Here is a 21,574-nt window from a genome sequence, read left to right as displayed (position 1 = left end):
CAATTTACCCAGGGTCAGGGTGGCTTCTCCATTACTGACGAATTTAAAATTAATAGTGGTTGTTTTTCTAAAAGCTCTGCTCTAGGAATTATTGAGAGGCAGTTTTCTGGCCTGTGCTGTACAGGGGGTCAGACAAGGTGACCACAATGATCCCTTCTGGTCTTGGAATCTGAGAGAAACTTGGATACCGAATGTGAGGGATGTACTCCAGCAGCCAAACCCATCCTCTTAATTCTCTCCGGAGAGGTCTGTTGCATCTAAGCAAGGAGTTCATTTGCTGCAGGGAAAGGATTAGGGTGTGAAAGTGACTGACAGACAGAGGAAAGAAAAACAACCAGAGAAAAACACCTGTAGTTTCCCTGCAGCAGCGTGGGAGGGCGGTTGCTGCTGCCCTCGTTAATTTCGCCCTCTGGGTGCCTGGAGCGGCCCTGCTCTCTGGAGAAGGGGCAGGTGGGTCCTGCTGCTCTTACCTGGTCATACCCGTGCCAGGGACAAACAAGACTTCATCTCTTCCCAGAGCTCTGGAGGGCGAACGGAGGGAGGAAATAAGACGCCAGCTGCTGTCCAGGTGGAGGGAGAAGGGCTGGAATTGGAGCTTTCTGGGCTGAGATGTAGCACAGTTTGGGACTTCATTTTGTGGATGTGAATGGCCTTGAGCACTGGCTCTGAACCAAAGCTTCTCCCACGGGTGACCTGGTCCCAGAGCGTCCTCCAGCCCTCCCCCCAGCTGGCTGCTTCTAGACAAGGAGCAGCCGGCGCAGCGGAGTGGTCTGCTGACCAGGGCTGGCCATGGAGAGCGTCATGGTGAGTAACAGAGTTCTCTCTGTAACAGCCCTGCCGTGCTGAGACCCGCCCTGCCTGTCCTGTATGCAGTGTTGGGGCCACATGTTGGGTAACGCTCCGAGGAGGAGCAGGGAAAATTGGTTGCCCAGTAGGAAGGTTGAACAGCATGGTGCTGGCCACTTAAGAGGGGCTGCTCCTTAGAGAGGGTCCTTGGCTCAGGTCTCACCCTGTCTATGGTGCGTGGGTGGCACACACAGACCATGCACTAAGGGGCTTCTCAGCCACTGATCTTCAGAGTGCTTTGTGAGAGGCCCTCTCCTGGTCCCTCTGCTTTCCCCACAACCGGCTGTAGAGCTCCTGTAGGGCTCCGTGGAGCGGCCAGTGACCTAGGAACCGGAGCAGGAGAATCCTGGGGCGAGGAGTTGATAAAAGCTGATGGTCTGTTCAGAGCTGCGCCAGGCCTACTTTAGACCTGGGCGGGCATGCAGGAGAGTTGGAAAAGGATTGGGAAGCACAATGGGATCAGTCGGACTGGGCATGAGGGGAATGCAGTTGGCTGGGGAACTAGGACCACCTCTCCTCCCCATTATATCCTGGGTTCCCCTGCCCTGCGCTCTTGGCTTTCCCTGGGGTTCAGTTAGATACGCGCTCTTGAGCATTTAAAGATGGAGTGGGGCAAGAGAGAGGCATGGATGATGCCGGGATGGGCAATGGTTTCTGCACCAAGTCTGAGACCGCACAAGACCAAGCCATCAATGGAGCTGCAGCAGGCATGGTCTGACTCCTCAAATCCCTTGGTTGAATCATATCACAGGTGGCTCAGCCCTTCATCCTTCCAAGGGGCTGCAGAGGTACTGGCTTCCAGGCAGTGCACAGTGTGTGGCTGGATCCTGCTGGTTCCACCTAGGTGTTAAGGACCCAAGGGGTGGGAGGTGCAGTCAGTTGATCTGGGAGCTAGGAACTCCTGCCTTCTAATCCCATCTCTGCTGCTAAATCATTTGCCTCTTTTGCGCCTTGATCTCCCCATCTCTCAAATGGGGCCAGTGAACTACTGCCCAGGCCTGGGGTGAGTTTTAAGGGTTTGATATTGGTAACATGCTTTGAATTCATGCTTCTATGTGGTGGGGATTTGCTCAGGAACCCTTATCCAAAATATACCCCACCCTGCAATGCACACATTTTTACTGTGCTCTGCTCAGCTGCTTCCCTCCACCCCAGAGGTGGCTACATTGTAGTGATGCTGTATCTTACACATCAAAGTGCTTTGGAGTCCCTCTGGACAGGAGCATCTATAGAAATATAAAATAAATGTTTTGTCCTGTGTATTTAGTTACTGTTAATAACCAAACCCCGGAGGTGAAAATATTAATCAGTCACACTCAAAAGAAGCGGTGGCTACTGCAGAAACTCTGGGGTTAACAGGAAAGCTACTTCTCTCTGTATGTTTGTGCGACAGGTAAAGATACAACAGCTTAGCCATCTGAGCAGCTGCCCCCCTGAACATGGGACATGCTTTATTGCAATCCCAGACTGTACCTCTGTCCTTCCCCACTGACCTGCTTGTATGTCATGTGCAAGTGACTGAGATGAGGTATACTGAGGTTCAGGGCTGTGAGAAGTTTATGGAGGGGATGGTCTGATGAGACTACCTACAATGGCACGTGGCCCATCGGTGACTGCTAGTAGCAAATATCCACAACTGCCAGTGATAGGACACTAGATGGGGAGGGCTCTGAGTTACTACAGAGAAGTGTTTCCCAGGTGTCTGGCTGGTGGGTCTTGCCCATGTGCTCAGGGTTTAACTGATTCCCGTATTGGGGGTTAGGAAGGAATTTCCCCCCGGGTCAGATTGGCAGACACCCTGGGTGGGTTTTGCCTTTCTCTGCAGCATGGGGCAGGGGTCACTTGCTGGTATGAACTAGCGTAAATGGTGGATTCTCTGTAATTGAAGTATTTAAACCATGATTTGAGGACGTCAGTAACTGAGCCAGAGTTTGGGGTTCTGTGGCTTGTGATGTGCAGGAGGTCAGAATAGATGATCACAGTGATTCCTTCTGGCCTTAAAGGCTGAGTTAATTACAATGATCTCCCCATGCCACATTTCTGTGTAGCGCTACTATAACCCATTTAGATCTCTGACATTCTCGGAGTTTCATTTCCCTCTTTTTACAGATGAGGAAACTGAGGCACAGAACAGGGACGTGACTTGCCCAACACCTAGTGAGTCAAATGCAGAGCTGGGAACTGAACCTAGCTCTCCTGACTTCTCTGATCATTTAGCCAATGTGACAGGCTGAATTATTTTCAAGCCAGAGTTCCTTTGCAACTAGTTCCTTGCAAATGTTCGATCACCAAGCTGAGTGAGTTAGTTCTGATTGGGTGCTGAAGTCACATAGCATTGTTTCTCTTGCCTGATTGGATGAGCCTCACTCTCACAATCAGGTGCCTGGTGCAGATAGTCCCATGGAATTCATTCCCCCTCCCCTCTTCTGTTCCTTGTACATATTCTTAAGCAGTGGGCACTACAGGGACTTAGATATGAACCAAATGATACAACTTGTTCCCATCCACCCGGCAGGGTTTGAACCTCAGAATACCAGTGCCACAATATAGTACAGCCCCCTACCACTTGAGCTAAAGCAGTGACTCCGTTTGCTGGCAGTGGTGGTAGGCTGTTATCCTTCAGGTGGACCAGCCTCTAGAGGGGCCGTACTCAGCTTTTTGTCACTGTGAATGCCAGCAAGATGTTATCTGAGCTGTTCTCCCCACCGCAGGCTGTTGCTGCATCTGGCAGGGCCCTTCTGAGCAGCTGTTCCTGAGCCCGTCACCCAGCCCCCACCTTGTTTTTCTTCTCTTTAAAGAGCATCACTAGCTGGTTTCCAGCCCCATTTGGCTCTAATGCAGTCGAGGTGCTGTGAAATATCCAAGCTGTGAATTCAATCAGGCGTGCTTAATGAAACCTGGGGAGTTAATTAGCCAGCAGGAAATTAGCACCACCACATTTCTCCTGAGGCAGCATGTGTTGTGTTAAGCAGGGAGCTGCAACCTCTGAGCCTGGAAGGGGAGGATTAATGGAAAGAGAGGTTCCCAGCCAGCAGCAGGTCTCTCTCATCCCCCATTCCAACATACTTCTGCTTCCTGCCAATGCTGCTGCTCTGCAGAGAGAGTAGCAGCGAGGAGCCAAGGGGGTGACGCTGGGTCTGAAAAGAGCTGCTGGGCCCAAAAGGAGAGAGCGCGGTGGGTGAGCAGGCCTGTGATGGCCTGGCTACCTGGTGGAATTTCAGTTCCCTGACTCGGGTTCTGATGTCTTGTGTGCAAGGCCCTGGACAGGGGTTTGCCTTGGCTGTGGGGGCAAGACCTTGTGCACGTCCCTTAATCTCTCTCCCCATCTGTAAAGGGGAAGAATAAAGCTTCAGCTTCCTCTCTCTGTCTTGTCCCTTTAAGCTGTAAACTCTCGGAAGCAGGGACTGGCTCTTGCTGTGTGTACGTACAGTGCTGAGCACAGGGGGGCCTGGGATCTCACTGGGGGCCTCTTAGCAGTGAGGTTAAAAAAAATAACAACAATCCAATGGTGGCAAGGGCTGACGGTTTGGGGGACAGAAGGGAAAGTTCAAGCCAGCCCAGCCTCCCTCTGGCAGCAGCAGCCCGGTCCTCCTAAATGGGAAAGAACCACTGGATGTCAGAAGCTCCAGTCTGTATCCTTGAGCCAAATTCATTGTTGGGTAGCTCCAACCAAGTGGCCGCTGTGGGGAGGGGCTGGGTTCTGCTCTCAGGTACGTCCCTGGAGTAATTCCACAGACCTCAATGGAGCGACTCTGGCTTCACTCCAGCATAACTGAGAGCCAGATACATCCAGGTTAGATGAGTCTGCGAGTTCTCCAGGAACACCCGCCCTGCAGACCTCAGGATGCTACTAGCTACTCATAGGAGGGATATGCCCTGATGGCTAAATCAGGCGACTGAGATTCAGGACCTCTGGGCTCCTCTCTGGGAGGAAAAGTGCTCTAGTGGCTAGAGCAGCAGGTGGAATTCAGAATACCTGGGTGCAGTTGGCTACGCTCCAGGGACTGGGGTTCACAGGGCATTTTGGTGTTTGTTACAATTTGGAATGAAAGCAAATTTACTGAAATTTCCTGGCAAACTGGAGATCCCTAAAAATTCCATTTCTAAACCTCCACACTATGGCGTTTGTGAAAGGGCATGTGAAATTGACCCTCCGTGGGTGCTATTGACTAGCACGTGTGAAACTGATGAGACCATCAGTTTTGCTCAGCTGCTCAGCAGAAAGGAGCTTGCCATTTTCAGGCAGCCCAAGCCCCAGCTCTAGCCAGGGTTCCGGCAGCTTGTGGGCTCCTTTCCAAGGAGCTGGTGCGCTGTTTTCTGTGAGCCTGCCAGGTCCCCAGCCCTGGCTCCAGCTGGGGGTTACACAGAGGCTTGCCCACCACTGTGCCCTGCTGACTCTCTGCCCCTCGCAGCAACCCAACTGGAGGGAGATAGTCAACAAGAAGCTGAAGTTTCCCAGCGAGCTCCTCGACGCCATCCAGGAGGGGGACCTGTTGCAGGTGCAGCAGCTGCTGCAGGGGAGTGACGGGATCCTGCAGCAGCAGGCCGATGGCGAGGACCGTGCGTGGCGGGAAGCCCTCAACCTGGCCATCCGCACGGGCAGTGGGGAGATCACCGGGGCCCTGCTGCGCTATGTTAAGTTCGACTTCCGCCAGATCCATGAGGCCCTGCTGGTCGCCGTGGACACCAACCAGCCCCAGGTGGTGAAGATGCTGCTGGACCGGTTGGACCAGGAGAAGAGCATCAAGATGGACATCAAGTCCTTCTCTCTGGCCTTCTTCGACCACTCCATCGACAACGCCCGCTTCGCCCCCGGCGTGACGCCGCTCACCCTGGCCTGCGAGAAGGACCTCTATGAGATCGTGGACATGCTGGTGCAGAAAGGCCACTCCATCCCCCGACCGCACAAGATCTCCTGCACCTGCCTGGAGTGCAGCAACGGCCGCACATATGACTTGCTCAAGTTTTCCCTCTTCCGGATCAACACCTACAAGGGCATCGCCAGCCGGGCCTACCTCTCCATTGCCAGCGAGGATGCCATGCTGACGGCCTTCAAGCTCAGCCGGGAACTGCAGCGCCTCTCCTGCAAGGAGCCAGAGTTCAAGGTGAGGCTCTCTGCAGTCTCCATGCCGAGGCTGGGGTCTTGGTTCCACTCTCCGTCCGTCCTTGTTCTGCGGGTAGCCACGGTGCTGCACTCAGAATGCAGGATTCCACCTCCCGTGGGGTGATGGGTCTGCAGGACCCAGGGAATGAAGAGAGGCATCTGGTATAGGCAGGTGCAACATGCTAGACTTCAGTGGAGTTACACCTGCTTCTACCAGCTCTGAATTTGGACCCTGGGGGTTTAACACAGTCATCGTCCCTCCCCAGTGTGAGCCAGGGGTTGTGGGGGGGGGGAATGACTTTTGCTTCCCCCTGATTCTACTCCATGGAGATGTTCAAACATGTGCATCGTGGCATCCACAGGAGCCAAATCCTCTGTTGAACCTGGCTGAGATATTTGCCTCTCTCCCGCCCTGCAGCAGGGAGTTCTACAGGTTAATTGTACATATGTAAATGTGTGGCCCTCTCATTCTGAGCACCCCTTGTTGTGCTGTTATGGGAGGGGCCCCGCAGAAATGGCCCCTATTGACTACGGTCATACAGTCATAGAATGTAAGGCTGAAAGGGACCTTGAGAGGTCACCCAGTCCAGCCCCCTGCACGAATAAAGGAGGCAAAGCCATGACCAACCAGAGACAAAGGGCACAAGGAAAACCCTTGCAGCAGTAGAAGGTGATGGGACCTTTGCTCAGGTATTGCCCCCTTGCCTCCCACCTGTCTCCCTCCTGCAGCCAGAGTACCTCAGCCTGGAGCTGCTGAGCCAGGAGTTTGCCTTCGAGCTGCTGGGGATGTGCCGTAACCAGAGCGAGGTGACAGCTGTGCTGAATGACCTGGGGGACAGCGAGGAGGAGGAGAAGCTGGACAGCCAGGCCTTCGAGGAGGGCATCCCCAACCTTGCCCGGCTCCGGCTGGCCGTCAACTACAACCAGAAGAGGGTGAGTCCAGGAAGGAGACTAGGAGGCTTTGGTGTCCGTAGGCAGCACTCAGCACTGAGCCAATACCCCAGTGGAGGACTAGGGGATGCTGCAGGTACAGTCTTTCAGATGAGATGTCATCCGGGAGTCAGGGTGTGAACCCTGGAATCCTGGTTCCAGGGTGCACCATTCCTCTCTAAATTCCCCCCTTAAATATCACTTGGACGTGGGATCATCTTTCACCCCATGCCCGTAGCTTTTGTTTAGTGAAGCTATGCAGCAGCTAAACCATGTGCCACCCCAGAGGTGGCTGCATGTCACTGGTAGGTGAGGGCTCTTTAGAGACAGCATGCCTGTGTACGGCTTTGGGACCTTTTGGGCTGAAAGGGCTGGGGCAACAGAAAGCTACCGGTGGTTATAAATATTTTTGTTCCCACCTGACTTACTTCCTCCCCCTGTGTCCTTCTGGATCAGTTTGTTGCCCATCCCGTCTGCCAACAAGTGCTGTCGTCCATCTGGTGCGGGAACCTGTCAGGCTGGCGTGGGAGTAACACGCTCTGGAAGTTCTTTGTCTCCTGTTCCATCTTCCTGACCGTGCCCCTTCTGTGCTTGTTGTACTGGATTGCCCCGAAGTCGCGGGTGAGCAGCCTTCCAGGCCACGATGGGACCCAACAAGGGGGCAGAGTCTACATCTGCTACTGCAGGGTTCTGACACCTCCTTCTGGACCCTCAAGAGACGAGAGACTGGCTAGAGAGACCTTGGGTCTTATCCAGGCTGCCAATCCCTACGTGCCCATGGAAACTTGATTGCAATTCTACTAATTTCTCTCCCTAGAACTGAGCCAACAGTGTGTGGGTGTAAATTATTCACCCATATCCCATGAATTTGAACTCCCCCATATTTGTACTCCTTCTGAGTTCATTCTCCATTGTTCCAGCGTGTCCGATTTGCTGCTGCAAATGCTCACGTAGGGGGAGTTTTATGCTTCCCCCTTGCTCAACTGTATGTTGATATTGGGCCCCGATCTGCGCGGGGAGATCCTTGCACAACACACTGGCTAAGCGTGCGTCGTGGCCTCCGCTAGCAGCAGCTTCGCTGTAGGGTAACAGCCTACTATTGCTGTCTGCTAATAGAGTCCCTCCTTTAGCTCTGTGTGGTGGTGCTGACGGCCCAAGGAGAGGCAGTCGCTGCGTCTGTGCAGCCCCCGCAGTGAGCTCAGTGGGTCCCAGCGCAGGCCAGGATGAGTGTGGGGCCGTGGGCCTCTGCCCTCCAGAAATTGGCAGCCGTGGGACTCTTTGCAGCTCTGAGGCGTGACGCTGCCTGTGCATCCCTGGGCAGGTTGGCAAAATGCTAAAGATCCCAGTGATCAAGTTCCTCCTCCACTCGGCCTCGTACTTCTGGTTCCTGATCTTCCTGCTGGCGGAGTCCATAGTCCTGGAGCAGAAGCACCACATCTTCTTGGGACGCAATCAGACCCTGTGGGAGAACTCCCTGCACATGCTCTGGGTGGCTGGTAGGTTGCGGGAAGAATGCCTGGCAGGGAGGGGCGTTGGCAGGGAACTACAAAAGCACAGGATTCAAGGAGAAGCAGGTGGCCGCTGCTGTCTTAAGCAGGGTGTCTAGGCCCTGTGTCAACTGTCTGCACCCCAGGGAATCCCACCCTCTGGGCGCAGCCCCCCCGCTCCCCCAATCCCTCTGGGCGCAGCCCCACCCCCACCTCTGAATCCCTCTGGGCGCAGTTCCCCCCGAATGTCTATGGGCGCAGCTCCCCCACCTCTGAATCCCTCTGGGCACAGCCCCCCGCCTCTGAATCCCTCTGGGCGCAGTTCCCCCCGAATGTCTATGGGCACAGCTCCCCCACCTCTGAATCCCTCTGGGCACAGCCCCCCGCCTCTGAATCCCTCTGGGCGCAGTTCCTCCCGAATGTCTATGGGCACAGCTCCCCCACCTCTGAATCCCTCTGGGCACAGCCCCCCCAATCCCTTTGGTTGCAGCCCCCGCCTCTGAATCCCTCTGGGCGCAGCCCCCCACCTCACCCCTGAATCCCAATGTGTAGCAGCAGGAGCCGATTCGAGAGCCGTGAAGGGGGTTTCCCCCTCCAGGGTTGATCGAATTTTTGTCGCCTCTGCTGAGCCGGCCAGCACAGGGCCTGTGGCAGTTCCTAGGGGGACGCGTGCCTGCCTGGGACTGGACCGAGACCTCTCACTGACTGCGCTGAAGCCAGCTGCTGTTAATAATCTTCAGTCCCAAATCCAGCCCCCAGCAGGGCTTTGTGTCCCTAAGTCTTCTCAGCTCCTACGTAGACAGGAGGTTTCAGGGCAGATAGATGTGGGGAGGGAAATCAGCCTCCAGCAGGCGACACTGTCTGTACGTGCAGGGCCCCAGGGCTCTGGGGAAGAGAGAAACAGCTGGGTGGAGCTGGCTCGACAGGAATGAGTTGGGTGGATGGTTTCCCTGGCCGTGGTACGATGCGATAATCAATTAGCTCTGAAGGGAGCCGCACTCTCCCATTGGAACCGGCTGAGCTGAGCCCCTAGGGTCGGAATCTGCCTGTGAGCACCAGAAGTGATCGCCTGCCGCAGGCTACCTGCTCCCAGGGTTGTTTTGGTTTTTCAGACCGGTGCCCAAAGGGTGTCTGGATGCAGGCGGTGGGAGAGGATTCAGAGAAGAGCAGGGATGGGGGTGAAAGGGCTGGAGGCGTCGATTCGTGGGGATGGGATAAGAGAACTAAGGGCCGGATGCTGCATCCATTGCAGTCAATGGTGAAACCCTCCCCATGGGGGCAAGCCTGGGCGCTGGGTCGGTCTAGGGTCTGGGAGCGGCCTGCAGATCTCTCCAGGGTGCGAATCCCCACGTGGGGAGAGAGAATTGGGGGGGGGGGGCATATGGGGGCGTCGCTAGGGGTCGTCATGAATTTTATTGTGGAGGCCCCAACTGCGATCAGGAGCCCGCTGTGCTGGGTGCTGTATGAACACCCTGCCCGGGGGAGCTGATGGGGCAGAGAGGCAAGGCAGACAAGAGGGGGAAGAAGGAAGGATGATTCCCCCGCCCCCCCCACCCGATTTGCAGAGGGGGAAACTCTGCCCAGAGGCTGAATCCAACCCACCCCCTCGGGAGGTATCTGCCCGAGGGGGCTTGGTGCTCACGCTTTGCCCCCCCACCCCGGTCAGGCTTCTTCTGGTACGAGTGCAAGGAGGTGTGGATCGAGGGGCTGCGCAGCTACCTCCTGGATTTGTGGAACTACCTGGACATCGTCATCCTCAGCCTGTACCTGGCCTCCTTCACGCTGCGGGTGCTGGTCGCCGTGAGGGGCCACCTGCACTGCCTGGACGCCCCTTCCTCGCCGGGGTGCTACTACTTCACCAGAGCCGGTGAGCAGCTGCGGCTGGGGCACCTCGGCTTTCATCTCGGCCTCCCTCCGCCCCCTCCAGCTGCTGGCCCGGCCCCGCTCCTCCCGCTCGGCATGTCTAGTGCTACACATTCATCCCCAGAATGGGCGCTGCATGGCCTTGCTTCACCCCACCCTGCCCCGCTAGTGGGCCTCGGCCTTGCCCCGCAGACAAACCTCTCTCCGGGGGAGAGGAGCTCTCTGTGGCCTATTCGCTCCTTGGCCTCTTACCAACAAGGAGGCCTGTCAGTGCTGGCAGGGACAGTGGCTTTGCGACCGGCTTTGGATCATTTCCCCAGCCCCCGCCCCACCCCCACCCCCCCAAGCCATCCCATCCCCTCTGTGAAACCTCCGCATACCCTACTTTGAAAGATTTCCCTTTCCAGCTCACGGCCGGACCTTTTCCTCCCTCTGGAGCCTTCCAGACCCCAAGCAGCACGTTCAGCCGCAAGTTACTGGCTCAATGACAATTATAGGCACTTTTATATGGCAAGTCGGTGTCATTATCCTCATTTTACCAATGGGGAAACTGAGGCACGGGGCAGGACAAGGACTCACCCAGCAGGCCAGTGACGGAGCCAGGAATAGCCCTCAGTCCCCACACCCTATCCACTAGGCCACACAATGAAGGTCCCCCTGCCTTTCCGGCCCTGTGTCTCTGAGGTTCCTCTCCCTGTGTGCAGGACGGCACGAGTGGCAGCCTGAAGACCCCCAGTTTGTCGCCGAGGTGCTGTTTGCGGTGACCAGCATGCTGAGCTTCACCCGCCTAGCCTACATCCTGCCTGCCCATGAGTCCCTGGGCACCCTGCAGATCTCCATCGGGAAGATGATCGACGACATGAGCCGGTAGGGGCTGAATCCCCTCCACCCCTTCACCTTGGGGTCGCCTCCCACCCTGCGACCCCATCAGACCGTCCCTAAATGGAGCCAGATGGTGGGTCCAGGCCGCGGTGCGTGAATGCCTCCCAGTAATGTGGTGCTAAGCACTGTCTGCTCTCGCTGATGTCACGAGCCAGGCCCAGAGAGAAGGCCCTCCCCCCCCCCCCCCCCCACGGCGTATCTAGCGCAGGCCGCTGGCGGTGCGTGCTGCTGGCCCATGCTACGACGCTACGGGGACAGACACAGGCTGAGGATCGAAATAGGACTGGAGAGGCCCAGCAGAATGCAGCGTTCGCTTTGCTGTGCGAGCCCCTCACAGCTTGAAATCATGCGGGGGACATGTCCCTCCACCTGGCTATCGGGGTGTCCTGGGGGAATGGGCTAGGGGGCTAGCACCCCGTATTATCCACTGGCAGCTGCCTTGCATGTTGCTCTGGCAGGATGTCTTAGCCCCGTCCCTGTGGATCCACATCCACGGCTTGGTCTACACTTAGATTGCCGTAGGTACATCAGAGCTCAGGGTGTGAAAAAAAAAAACCCACCCCCCTGACCGAGACCCCTGTGCCAGCCTACCCCTGGGCACAGGTCCACCTAGGTCCAGGGAAGAACGCTCGTGGAAGCAGTGTTCCTACGGCAAGGGAAAACCCCTTCTGTGGCTGACAGCCTCATCTCCGCTGTAGGGTTATGCTGGCAGAGCTGCGGTGGCATAGGGTCTAAACTAGCTGTTCCCGCTCATGAAAGATCTTGGAGTCATTGTGGACAATTCCCTGAAATCATCCACTCAGAGTGCAGCGGCAATCAAAAAAGCGAACAGAACGTTGGCACTCATTAAGAAAGGGGTAGATAATAGGACAGAAAATATCATATTGCCTCTATATAAATTAGAGCTGTCAATTAATCGCAGTTAACTCACGTGATTAACTCAGAAAAATTAATCGTGATTAAAAAAATTAATCGCGATTAATCACACTGTTAAACACTAGAATACCAATTGAAATTTATTAAATATTTTTGGATGTTTTTTCTACATTTTTAAATATATGGATTTCAATTACAACACAGAATACAAAGTGTACACCCCTCACTTTGGATTATTTTTTATGACAAATATTTGCACTGTAAAAATGATAAACAAAAGAAAATACATTTTTCAATTCACCTCATACAAGTGCTGTCATGCAATCTCGTTATCGTGAAAATGCAAGTTACAAATGTAGGAGTTTTTTTTGTTACATAACTGCACTCAAAAACAAACCAAGGTAAAACTTTAGAGCCCACAAGTCCACTCAGTCCTACTTCTTGTTCAGCCAATCGCTCAGATAAACAAGTTTGTTTACATTTACGGGAGATAATGCTGCCCACTTCTTAATTACAATGTCACCTGAAAGTGAGAACAGACATTTGCATGGCGTTGTAGCTGGCATCGCAAGATATTTACGTGCCAGATGTGCTTAAGATTCATAGGCCTCTCCATGCTTCGGCCATTGTTCCAGAGGATATACTTCTATGCTGATGACGCTTGTTAAAAAAATAATGCGTTAATTAAATTTGTGACTGAACTTGGGGGAGAATTATGTCCCCTGCTCTGTTTTACCCGCATTCTGCCATATATTTCATGTTATAGCAGTCTCCGATGATGACCCAGCACATGTTCTTCATTTTAAGAACACTTTCACTGCAAATTTGACAAAATGCAAAGAAGATACCAATGTGAAATTTTTAAGATAGCTACAGCATTTGATCCAAGATGCGGAAACTACAGAACCCAAACCACCAAAAAAGAAAATCAACCTTCTGCTGGTAGCATCTGACTCATGATGATGAAAATTAACATGCATTGGTCTGCACTGCTTTGGATCGTTACCAAGCGGAATCCATCATCAGCATGAACGCATGTCCTCTGGAATGATGGTTGAAACATCAAGGGACACGTGAATCTTTAGCACATCTGGCATGTAAATATTTTGCGACACCAGCTATAACAGTGCCATGCGAACGCCAGTTCTCACTTTCGGATGACATTGTAAACAAGAAGCAGGCAGCATTACCTTCTGCAAATGTAAACAAACTTGCTTATCTGAGCGATTGGCTGAACAAGAAGCAGGACTGAGTAGACTTGTAGGCTCTAAAATTTTACATTGTTTTATTTTTGAATGCAGGTTTTTTTTGTACATAATTCTACATTTGTAGGTTCAACTTTCATGATAAAGAGGTTGCCCGACAGTACTTGTATGAGGTGAATTGAAAAATACTATTTCTTTTGTTTTTTACAGTGCAAATATTTGTAATAAAAATATAGAGTGGACATTGTACACTTTGTATTCTGTGTTGTAACTGAAATCAATATATTTGAAAATGTAGAAAACACCCAAAATATTTAAATAAATGGGATTCTATTATTATTTGACAGGATTCTATTATTGTTTAATGTTAATTGTGATTTATTTTTTTATTGCACGATTAATCACAATCTATTTTTTTTTAATTGCTTGACAGCCCTAATATAAATCCATGGTACACCCACCTCTTGAATACTGCGTGCAGATGTGGTCGCCCCATCTCAAAAAAGATATATTAGAATTGGAAAAGGTTCAGAAAAGGGCAACCAAAATTATGAGGGGTATGGAACGGCTGCCATATGAGGAGAGATTAATAAGACTGGGACTTTTCAGCTTGGAAAAGAGACGACTAAGCAGGGATATGATAGAGGTCTATACAACCATGACTGGTGTGGAGAAAGTAAATCAGGAAGTGTTATTTACCCTTTCTCATAACACAAGAACTAGGGATCACCAAATGAAATGAATAGGAAGCAGGTTTAAAACAAACAAAAGGAAGTATTTCTTCACACAATGCACAGAGCTCTGGACATGCTTGCTTGGAACTAACCCCAATAAACATCATACTGTCTGAACTTCGGACTTCTGGTCTTCTGCTTTCTGTCTGCATGACAAGAACCAGGGGAGGGGCTAAAGGGAAAGCCCCCTAACAGTTGTGAAGGCCAAGACTATACCAGGGCTCAAAAAGGAACTAGATAAATTCATGGAGGATAGGTCCATCAATGGCTATTAGCCAGGATGGGTAGGGATGGCATGCATAGCCTCTGTTTGCCAGAAGCCGGGAATGGGCGACAGGGGATGGATCACTGGATGGTTTACCTGTTCTGTTCATTCCCTCTGGGGCACCTGGCATTGACCACTGTCGGAAGACAGGATACTGGGTTAGGTGGAGCTTTGGTCTGACCCACTCTGGCCGTTCTTATGGATGCCGGCACAGTCTCCATAGTGTCAACGTACCAAAGGGTGAGAGGGGTAATTGGCTGGCTGAGACTGTGGCGGTGCTGGGGGTGGGGGCAGTGGTGGGTTTGTGCACTGGACACATCCCCACGATGAACAGGGCTTATCAGACTAGGGTCCTCTAGGTCAGGCCCCATGGCTCCCTGCCTCTCTGATCTCCTCTCTGGGCTTTCCCCCCACAGGTTCATGTTCATCCTCATGATCATTCTTACCGCGTTCCTGTGCGGACTCAACAACACCTACGTTTACTACCAGGAGTCCCAGCGGCTGGGGAAGTACGGCTTCGCGCATCCAGGGCTCTCCCAGGGCCTCCCGGCTGGGCCAGATGCTTTGCATCGCGATGCCTGAGGCTGAGAGAAAGGGTCAAAGGTCCCTGCCCTATCCAGGCGATTCCCTGGCCCCTCTCTGGGCACACGCCAGCAACGTGAACGGGGGTTGTAGCGTGAGCGGGGAGCCGTGGGGCAGCACTTTGGGGTGCTCTGCTGATGAAGCCTGTGGTGGAATTGGGAGGCACGGTTTATCGGTAGAAGGGGATTCCGAGGAACCCTGTGGGGAGTGGTCTATGGGGAGAATGAAAGGAGCTGAAGACGGTGATGAGCACTCAGAGGGGATGTGATCAAGTGTTTGGGATGTCCGGGCACTTCGGGAGGGAGCGGGGTTGTGTGGGGCGCTGGTGGGGATTTAACGAGGAATAATGGGGTGAAAATATAGGCCGCATCTCAAGCAAACCTTCCTGGGGGCCCAGGTGGGTGCTGGCAAGTGTCTTCTGAAGGGTCCTGTAGCAGTTAGGACTTGCCCAGGAAGATCTAGTGGACACACAGGCCAATCCTGCATCACCTGGGGAGCTGCTGTTGATGTCAGTGGGGTCAGGATTGGGGCTGTCTCGCACACTTGTTAGGGTGGGGCACGCCCAGCTTGTAACCAGGCCCCACTCTTTGCTGCCCCCTTTCTGTCAGCTTCAATGAGACGTTCCAGTTCCTGTTCTGGACCATGTTCGGGATGGAGGAGTACAGTGTGGTGGACATGCCCCAGTATGCCCTGGCGGAGTTCGTGGGGCGGGCGCTCTATGGGATCTTCACCATCATCATGGTTATCGTCCTTCTCAACATGCTCATCGCCATGATCACCAACTCCTTCCAGAAGATCGAGGTGAGGGCCGCTGGCAGCCCCGCCAGAGTGCGCCTGCACCCTGGGCCCCGCCCTGGAGCAGAGTGACCCCGTGGGGAATAGGCCTCCTCTTCCGCAGCTTCTCTTCTCCCTGGCACTCCCCGCGCTGTTAAAATAACCAGCAATTGGGCAATTCCACTCAGCCTCCCCTAAATCTCCCTCCTTCCTCCTCCCCCAAGGCCCCATCAAAATGCAGTCCCTGTTGTTTGTCGTATTCCTATGTGCTGTCGAGGGCTGTGGTGCCCCACCCCAGAAGTGGCTGCATTTCTCCCTTACACACTCACTGGAGGCCCTTCGCGTACAAGGGTGAAATTCCCCTCTGTGCAGCAGGTCCATATGAGTCCCTCTGCTGATGACCCTGCACTGGGCACAGCTCTCGCTCTTGCAGTGATGCCAGCTTCCCCACTGGGCCTAGCATGTGTCCTTTGGCTTGAGAGTACGTTCCTGTCACCGTCCCTGAGCAAGCCTGCTCCTGCCTGGCCCGGTTGCAGACCAATGGCTGGTGCATGCTGGAGAAGGGTCCCTGGGTGCTCTCCTTAAGTGGATCAGGCCCCACCCACCAGCTGGGGATGCCCAGGTGTTGCACTAGCTAGTGCCACACCTGTGATCTCGAGTTCCGCCCCGCAGGGCAGCTGGTGCCCAGGATCCGAGCCAGCCTCCATCCCAGAGCCTCAGCCCCCCAGCTCTCCCTGGTGATAGAGTTGTCCCTCTCCCCTGCATGTGCCGATGCTGTTCAATACAATTTCACCCGTTATATGGCACCAAAGTGGAGGGGAGAGGGCAGGTCATGAGACCGACCAGCTGGCTGTGCTCTGAGGGAATGGGGGCGACCGTGGGGCTTCTAGAAAGTGGGTGGGAAGATCACATGAGGCCCCAAAGGTCTCTGATGGCCGCCCAACGCAGGAGGCCCCAGTGTAGATCGCAACCTGCTTTCCCCCCCCGTTTGCTTTTCAGAACGATGCGGACGTGGAGTGGAAGTTCGCCCGCTCCAAGCTCTACCTGTCCTACTTCAGGGAGGGCCTTACGCTTCCTGTACCGTTTAATATCGTTCCCACGCCAAAGTCCCTCTTCTACGCAGTCAGGTGACGTCCGCGCCGCGGCAACGAGTCGCTTTAGTACACGAGCAGCTCAGAGATGTTAGTCAGCTCAGCCTCACGAGCCAGGATAATCCCCATTGTACGGGTGGGAAACTGAGGCACAAAGTAACTTGCCCAAGGTCACACAGGGAGTCTGTGGTGGAGTAGGGACTTGAACCCACATCTCTTGAGTGCTCATCCAGGGCCCTAGATACCAGGCTATCTAGCCACTGGCGTTTCACGTTCTGGGGATCAGCTGCTTTGCAAAGAGAGTCACTTCTGAGCCGAGCTGGCTGAACTGGTTTTGTTCAAATCTATTTTCAACCAAAAATGCCCCTTTTTTTAAAACTATGACAAGTTGTGAGTAAAATATTATGGTGGGTTATTTTTGTAGAAGTTTTTCAGATTATTTCTGACTCAAAAAACCCTGAAAACTGAAAATGTTTTGGTTTTTTGCTGTCTGGTTTTTCCTTCTTTCTCTCCCTTTCCTCCTCATTTCAGTGGCAAAAGGGTGGGGAAAACATTAAAGTGGAACATTTGGAAAGTTTTCATGAATGATTTCAAGTAAATAATTGTTTTTCTTCTGAAATGTTTCTCCAAACGTACCTAGCGGTTTGTCAACCCTTTCTCCTGAGGAGACCTAGACAGGTTTGGAGAAAGGAACTAATGCAGGGAACGCTGGAGTGTTCCACAAAGGAAAAGCTTCTCCCTTGGTGCAGCGGGTTAAGGGAGATGATTCAGATATTACTAGATTTGAAGGCCAGAAGGGATCATTAGATCATCTAGTCTGACTCCTGTAGGGCAGTGTTTCTTGACCTTTTCGATACCCGAGACGGGCTTGCTGCCGTGTGTCAGGGAAATCTCAGGGACTGGCGCCGGGCCATGGACCGGTCATTGACTCTGCTGTATGGCACAGGGCAGAGGCTTTCACCCAGTTACCCCTGTACCAAGCCCAATAACTTGTGTTTCACTAAAGCATCTTCCAGAAAGGGATCTGGTCCCATTGGAAGACAATCATCATGAGACCGAGAATCTGCCACTTCCCTTGGGAGTTTGTTCCAATGGTTAATCAGCCGCACTGTTAAACATTTGGGCCTTATTGCTAATTTGATTTGGTCTGGTTTTAGTTTCCAGCCATTGGTTCTTTTTCTGTCTAGATTAAAGACCCCTTTTCTACCTGGTATTTCCTCCCTGTGAAGGTAGCTATACACTGCAATCACGTCACCTCCCCTCCTTCTCTTTGACGAGCTAAAATCAGAGCGAGCTCTGTATCTCACGGTGAGCCGTTTTCTCCAATCCCTGAATCATTTTTGTGCTGTTTCTGCACCCTCTCCGATTTTCCAACGTCCTGTTTAAAATGTGGAAGCCAGCACCAGCCGTGGTGTCAGTCCTGTATCGGGCTCGCCAATGTCACCTCCTCCCCCCACTGGCTGTGACTGAGCGAATGAACTGTGCCATGCTGCGGGCTGACTCCCCGAGAGCTGCCCTCGGGGTGACTTTGGCCCTGTCTGTCTGTCTGCGCTCTACCGAGCGTGCCGGTTCTGTTGTGTGTTTCAGCACCCACGTCCCCATGCAGCCAGAGAGGAAGGCATTGGCTGCATTGATAACGGAAAACACTGCTGCCTCCCACTGGCTCTTGCCTACGTTAGAGACACAGAGTAGAGCTGCCACCCATCCGACTTTTACCTGGATGATCCGGTTTTTGGCTTCTGGGTCTGGGTGCCGTTTAGGGTCGCCAAGTGCTCGGCGGAAAGTCAGGTCCGAAAGGGGACCTGGCAACCCTAAAGGGCACCGAACCAAAAGTCCGGTTACCGCGGGGTGAGGGGAGGCGCCAGGTTGTTAACCCATGACAGCCCCTGCTCGGCTGGGGCCACCGCTTGCCTGCAGGCAGCAACTTGAGATGACCTACCAATTGACTGGGACGTGGGGGGGCGGGAGAGGAGTGAGCGCTGGGGCGGGGCTTTGGGGGAAGAGGTGGAGAAGGGGCGGGGCCTCAAGGGATGAGGTGGGCAGGGCCTTGGGGGAAGAGGCAGGGCAGGGATGTGGCCTTGGGAAGAGGTGGAGAAGGGGTGGGGCCTCAAGTGATGAGGTGAGCAGGGCCTTGGGGGGCCGGTTACCAGCAATTAGAAAGGTGGCAATCCTAACACAGAGGCAGTCGCTAAAAGGCTCCTATTTGCAGCCCAGCGCCCAGCACTCCCTGAAAAGACTCACTGCGGAGTGAAGCTTGTTCCCGTGGGCTCTAGTTCTCATGGCTTGTTGGCCGCAGTGCAGCTGGGGCTAGCAGACCGTCTCAGATCTGCAGCTTGGTAGCTGTCAAGGTTAAAAGTTAGGGGCTAAAGTCTCTTCTGAAGGATGATGGGCCTGAACCTGAATCCTGGAATGGTTTGGATCTGAACATTGTGGCTAGGACTCATCTCTCCATTGGGCCAGAACCAGAAACCGGCTCCAGACTCCCCCAGATTTTGGATCCCTTTGGACCTGGATTCAGATTTTAATGTAGCATCCCCAGGGCTGGCTGTACTTTCCGATGACATGTGTCCTTTTGCATTCCCCAGGGGCATCTTCCGGTTCATTTGCTGCTCCAAACCCAAGAGACAACTGGATTACCCCCCGATTCCCACCATCGTAAGTTCCCTGTCTGTCTGTCTGTCTGCAGACCGAGCCCTGGGGAAAGTTACCTTGGCATTGAGACTGCTTTATCCTCAGCCTTGTGCTCCCCTGGAGTCCATGGCAAACTTCTTTTTCAGTCGTGTCCTGGACTGTAAAATGGTTGCTTGAAGAGGGCGAGCGAGCCCCCAGGCGTTGCAAGATGCCAGGTAAATGCTAAGCCGTGCTGGTATCCGGCGCCCGTGTAACCCTGTTTCCTACCCTCTTCAGGCTAACACCGCCCTGGAGAACGTCGGCCTGGGCGGGGAGAGCCGCCGTACCTATCGGCTGCAGGTCATCAAGGCTCTGGTGCAGCGCTACGTCGACACGGCCAGGCGGGAGTTTGAGGAGAGCAGGCGGAAAGGTAACCCTGCCACTGTGCGGGGCCTTGGGCACTGGTGAACCTCGGGCCCTCCTGTTCTCTGCCCGTGGCACGTCAAGCCTAGTCTGCTGTGGGCTGTGATACTCTAGTCTCATTCGGTTGCTGGGCTTAGCGTCTGGCTGCTGGGAGGGGCTGGTGGCCTGTGATACATGGCAGCTCACACTGGATGATCTAGGGTCCTTTCTGGCCTTAAACTCTGTGACTCTATCTGATAGCTCTGGAGAGCCCCCTCCACACTGGCAAATGAGGAGGGCTTGACTGGGACTCCATAATACAGTGGGGAAGGGAGGGAAGGAGAAATAGAGGGCGGGCAGGATGAGGGTCAGGAAGAAGCAGGTGTCGCATGTCAGCAAAGTGTGGGCCACGTCCCCTTCTACTGGCCATTTCCCTGAAGGATAACTGCCTACTACTGCTGCCATTTAGTGGAGTTACTCCTTTAGCTCAGGCAGTAATGGTCTGTGCTATGCTGCAGAAGGTCCATGTGGATGACCTATGTGGTAGAAGGACAGTGGCTCCTGGAGGTTGGAACCCAACGTGCCCACGCTGCTCGTCCACCCCAAGAACTGGCTCCACATGTGCGTGTGTCTAAGGGCAGAGATGGGGATCCTTGAATCTAATGAACGCTCTTGAGCCCTAAGAGAGAAAATGTTTCCGGTATTTAGAAACGGATGTAATCTGTGTCAGGCTCCCAGTTCCCGCAGTGTAAAACCAGAGCTCAGTGGAGTGACTCCAGTTACACCAGTGTAAAAGCAGAGCCGCTGCATTGAGCTCAGTGGAGTGACTCCAGAGTTACCCCTGCGTAGCTGAGATCAGAATCGGGCCAGTAAGCCAGCCTTGCTCCTGGGGCTGCCCCCAGGCGAGATGCACAAGGATGCCGCTCGCCGAGCAGGCGTGATGGTTACCAGTGGGCTGCGGTGAGTGCAAGGCGGGCGGGCTCTCCCCATAGCCCTGCGCTCACCTGGCCCTGCCTGTGCTTCGTTCCCAGACCTGGGGAACCGTATCACCGAGCTGAACAAGTCGGTGTCACGCCTGCATGCGGAGGTGAAGTGCCTGCATCACAGCCCGCCTGCCCCCGCCAGCCCTCTGGACGGGGCCAGCCCGCTGCACAGATACGTCCTGCGGGTCCAGGACACCTTCCAGAACTTCAGCCAGGCCTCGGGCAGCTCCGGCCCGGGCTCCCCGGCCCAAGTGGTGGTGCACCAGGACAGGGCTGCCGGGAGCGACCCCCAGCCCTACCCCGAGGAGCTCTCCCTTGGCCCCCAGCACAAGATGTCTCCTGGGGAGGGGGACCGAGCTGGAGAGCCAGAGGACCCGAGTTCCCATCCAGCAGAGGAAGCCGACTCTGGCCCCAGCCTCTAGCAGCTCAGGGCAGCGTTTCCACGGCGGTCTGGAGCCAAGCAATAACAGCCACGCCCATCACGTCTAGTGCAGCCGAAGGATCCCAAAGCACGTTGTATGCTGCTCCTGCTGGCTTGTGCCCCAGCCCAAGCAAGCAGGGAGCTCGCTGCCTCTCCCACACGGGGTGGGGGTTGAAGCATGGCTGATGGTCCAGTCAGGCTCCTGGTCCACCAGGCAGCTGCTTTGATAGAGAGCAATGCCTGGGTAGCCGAGCTCCCCGCCCAGTCATTAGGCAGATGGGCTGTAGCACCAGCTAGGTTTCTTTTACTTTGAGTCAATGTTTATGTCAAGTCCTTGGGTGTTACAAACTGGGCCCCTGCAACTTGAATATAGAGCCCCGGAGAAAATACCTCCACCCACTGTACCCACCACTGACATGCTCCCCCCTCTTGGGTGCAATGAGGCAGCTGACCGACAGTGATTGCTTGTTTGATCGAGGGCTGCCTCGGTCACAGTGGAAAGGGAGAGAGAGAGAGCAG

The 21,574-nt window shown here is 54.1% G+C and overlaps 1 protein-coding gene across 1 annotated transcript; it reads left to right on the top strand.

Moving 5' to 3' along the window:
• The first annotated feature begins 789 nt into the window (after positions 1 to 789).
• LOC125631423 (short transient receptor potential channel 2) lies at positions 790 to 21,209 on the top strand. Its single transcript, XM_048838126.2, has 13 exons — positions 790 to 804; positions 5,259 to 5,951; positions 6,680 to 6,883; positions 7,337 to 7,501; positions 8,202 to 8,376; positions 10,034 to 10,234; positions 10,935 to 11,097; positions 14,609 to 14,701; positions 15,383 to 15,575; positions 16,548 to 16,675; positions 19,225 to 19,294; positions 19,547 to 19,679; positions 20,683 to 21,209. The coding sequence occupies exons 1-13, from the start codon at positions 790 to 792 to the stop codon at positions 21,054 to 21,056; spliced, it is 2,607 nt and encodes an 868-aa protein (XP_048694083.2). The 3' UTR covers positions 21,057 to 21,209.
• Positions 21,210 to 21,574: the final 365 nt, after the last annotated feature.

This window comes from Caretta caretta, chromosome 1, assembly GCF_965140235.1.
Source record: "Caretta caretta isolate rCarCar2 chromosome 1, rCarCar1.hap1, whole genome shotgun sequence".
Lineage (NCBI taxonomy): Eukaryota > Metazoa > Chordata > Testudines > Cheloniidae > Caretta > Caretta caretta.
The sequence above is the reverse complement of the archived record's forward strand: the minus strand, read 5'-3'. Positions and strand labels throughout refer to the sequence as shown.